Source organism: Henckelia pumila, unplaced genomic scaffold (assembly GCF_033568475.1).
Source record: "Henckelia pumila isolate YLH828 unplaced genomic scaffold, ASM3356847v2 CTG_461:::fragment_3, whole genome shotgun sequence".
NCBI classification, from domain to species: Eukaryota; Viridiplantae; Streptophyta; class Magnoliopsida; order Lamiales; family Gesneriaceae; genus Henckelia; species Henckelia pumila.
Window position 1 is genome coordinate 9,577,827 of NW_027331831.1, and position 2,670 is coordinate 9,580,496.

At 38.1% G+C, this 2,670-nt stretch overlaps 1 protein-coding gene across 1 annotated transcript; it reads right to left on the reverse strand.

The window, feature by feature from the left end:
- Positions 1–876: 876 nt before the first annotated feature.
- LOC140871968 (uncharacterized) lies at positions 877–1,842 on the reverse strand. Its single transcript, XM_073274706.1, has one exon. The coding sequence runs from the start codon at positions 1,840–1,842 to the stop codon at positions 877–879; it is 966 nt and encodes a 321-aa protein (XP_073130807.1).
- Between the last annotated feature and the right edge of the window lie 828 nt (positions 1,843–2,670).

Consider the following 2,670-nt stretch of genomic DNA (forward strand, 5'->3'; position numbering starts at 1 on the left):
TGGAGTGTGATGTGCTTGTGAAACCATATGTTGTTTGCCTTTTCCAGTATCCTTGAAGTTTCTATATCGCTTTGAACTGGGCGTTGATTATGGTATTGACTTCTATTTCCTCTCATAGAATTAGGTTGATATGCATTAGTCCGTTCCGGAATTTTAGCAATCTCTACCTTAGTTTCATGAGGATTGAAGCCGATACCAAAATCTTTTGTTGTTCATCTGCTCTATTTGCTGCCAAGTCATCAGGATAGGTTTTTTATTTTCATTTTCCCTAACTGCTTGTACAAAGTTTATGTATTTGCCTTTGCACATGTTCAGTTTGGGTAGAGTACTTGATTCACCAGTTTCCACCGTCTTACCGTATCCAAGACCAGTTTTGTCATGGAGAGGTCTTTGTGAATCATTCATTTCTGTCAACAAGCTCGATGATTTATTCCATGATCTTACTAATTCATCCATGTTATGTTTTTTCTGTTGTAAGATTCATGATATCGATCTTGAGTTGTTCATTCTCAGTTTGGAGCACAACAATCTCTGTTTCAAGACAGTTTATCTCAACTGATTGTTCCCAGGAGGGTTCAGTTGAGGTATCTTGCAGATCCTTTTGCTTGGCTCTGACTTCATCGAATGCTAAGGACAGTTGATGATACTCATTTGCCGTATCATGAAGATCTTTGATTAGTTCTCTCTGGTAAATTCCTCATAGCTGAAATCAAATACCTGTTCACTAGTGGATGGAAGCTCACGATCATTTGCCATAAGACACTTGACCTCTTCTTCATCATCACTGGAACTGGAGGAACAATTGGATTCCTCTGAATCACTATCTGTTTCTGCCCACTTGGTTTTGCTGTCATTTGCAACCAATGCTTCATGTTTCTATCTCGAGATGTGTCTGTCATTCCTTGAACTTTTCATTTTGTCAAAGTTCTTTGGTTTGGGACAATCAACAATGAAATGTCCTGTTTTCCCACAGTTGAAGCAACTTCTTGGTTCTTCGACTGCCTCTTTCTTTTGGAAATTTCTTCTGTGGGATCCTTCTTGGTTTCTTCTGATGAATTTGCCGAAATTCTTCACAAACAAAGACATGGCATCACTGCTCAGTTGTTCTGCTGATTTTTCTAATTTAGCTGGTGACTCTATTTTTACTGCAGTCAAGGCCTTGGTTAATTGTGAGGTAGATTGATCTTTTTCTCGAGTCTGCAACTCGAATTCATAGGCTTTTAAATCTGCAAACAGGTCATGTAGCTCTAATTTATTCAAGTCCTTTGATTCTCTCATAGCCATTGTCTTTACGTCCCATTCTTTAGGAATACCTCGAATTACCTTGAGAATAACTTTCCTGTTGGGATATTTTTTCCCCAATCCATTAAGCTTAATAATAATGATGCTTACTCTCTCATAAAATTCTGTCATTGATTCACCTGGTTTCATCTTGAAGTTGTCAAATTTTTTAGTGGCGACAGACAGTTTGTTTTCTTTTGTCTGTTCATTTCCTTCACAGAGTTGAATCAACTTCTCCCAAATTTCTTTCCCGATTTTGCATGTCTTGATTTTGCTAAAGGTGTTCTTGTCAAGCGTTTTATACAAGATATCTTTAGCCACATTACAAAAATTTGTCTTCTTTTTGTCTTCAGCAGTCCATTCGATTTTTGGTTTCTCAATGTACTGTGGACCACCTCCAGAAAGAGCTATAGCAGTATTGATCTTGGTGATCGCAAGAGGTCCATCAGTGATGACAAACCACATGTCATCGTCTAGTGTTGATAGGTGTGCTTGCATACGAATCTTCCAGTCATCAAAGTCTTCTTTTGAGAACATAGGAATTTTGCATAATGAAGTCATTTCGGTTCAGTGCTTTTAAGAGTAAGATAATAACCTCTCTGATACCACTTATTAGGATCGGTTGAAAGTCTAGAGGGGGGGGGTGAATATACTTTCAAATAGTTTAGAAGAAAATATTGAACTCGATCGGTTTAATGAATGAGTTCGAGGATTATCTTAGTGTCGGATGCAGTTTGGCAAACAAAATATGTGCGGAAGTATGTCAAGCTGCAGATTTAAAAACACTGAGTGAATATCAGTTTATGGTGTGTTGTAAATGGTGAGTAAACTGAAAATGACACAAGTAGTTATTTATGGATGTTCGGAGATTTCAAATACTCCTACGTCACCCCTTCTTCCATCTCGGAAGGATATCACTAGAAAACTTTGATTTATACAAGTAATTTGCACAAACCCAATCCAGTTTAAGACTTAGACACCACCCATAACCAAAGATGCATGAATCCTCCAATCACAAAAATTTTACAAACACCATTTATTCTAGTACACTGATTCTTCCTCAATGATAACTCAAAACAGTATTGTCGGAACCGGACCGGACCGGCCAGTTCAACCGGGAACCGACGGCCAGACCGGTCCGGGCTCATGCTAAAAACCGGAAATGCGGTTAAACCGAAAAAAACCAGGTTGAACCGGAAAAACCGGTGAACCGGCCGATTTTTAATAACCGGTCGGTTATTTGGAATTTAAAAATAAAAAATAAAAAAAGTTGAAAAATAACAATTAAAAATTAAAAAGCTGCTGGGTTTCTTCTCTACTTTCCATTTCCAAATTGAGCAGCCAGTCATTTCTGTATTTTCTCGATTCCCAATTCCAAGACCCCAACTT

Excerpts from the sequence above, each read along its gene's own strand:
- LOC140871968 (XM_073274706.1), bottom strand. The coding sequence starts at position 1,842 with ATGACTTCATTATGCAAAATTCCTATGTTCTCAAAAGAAGACTTTGAT.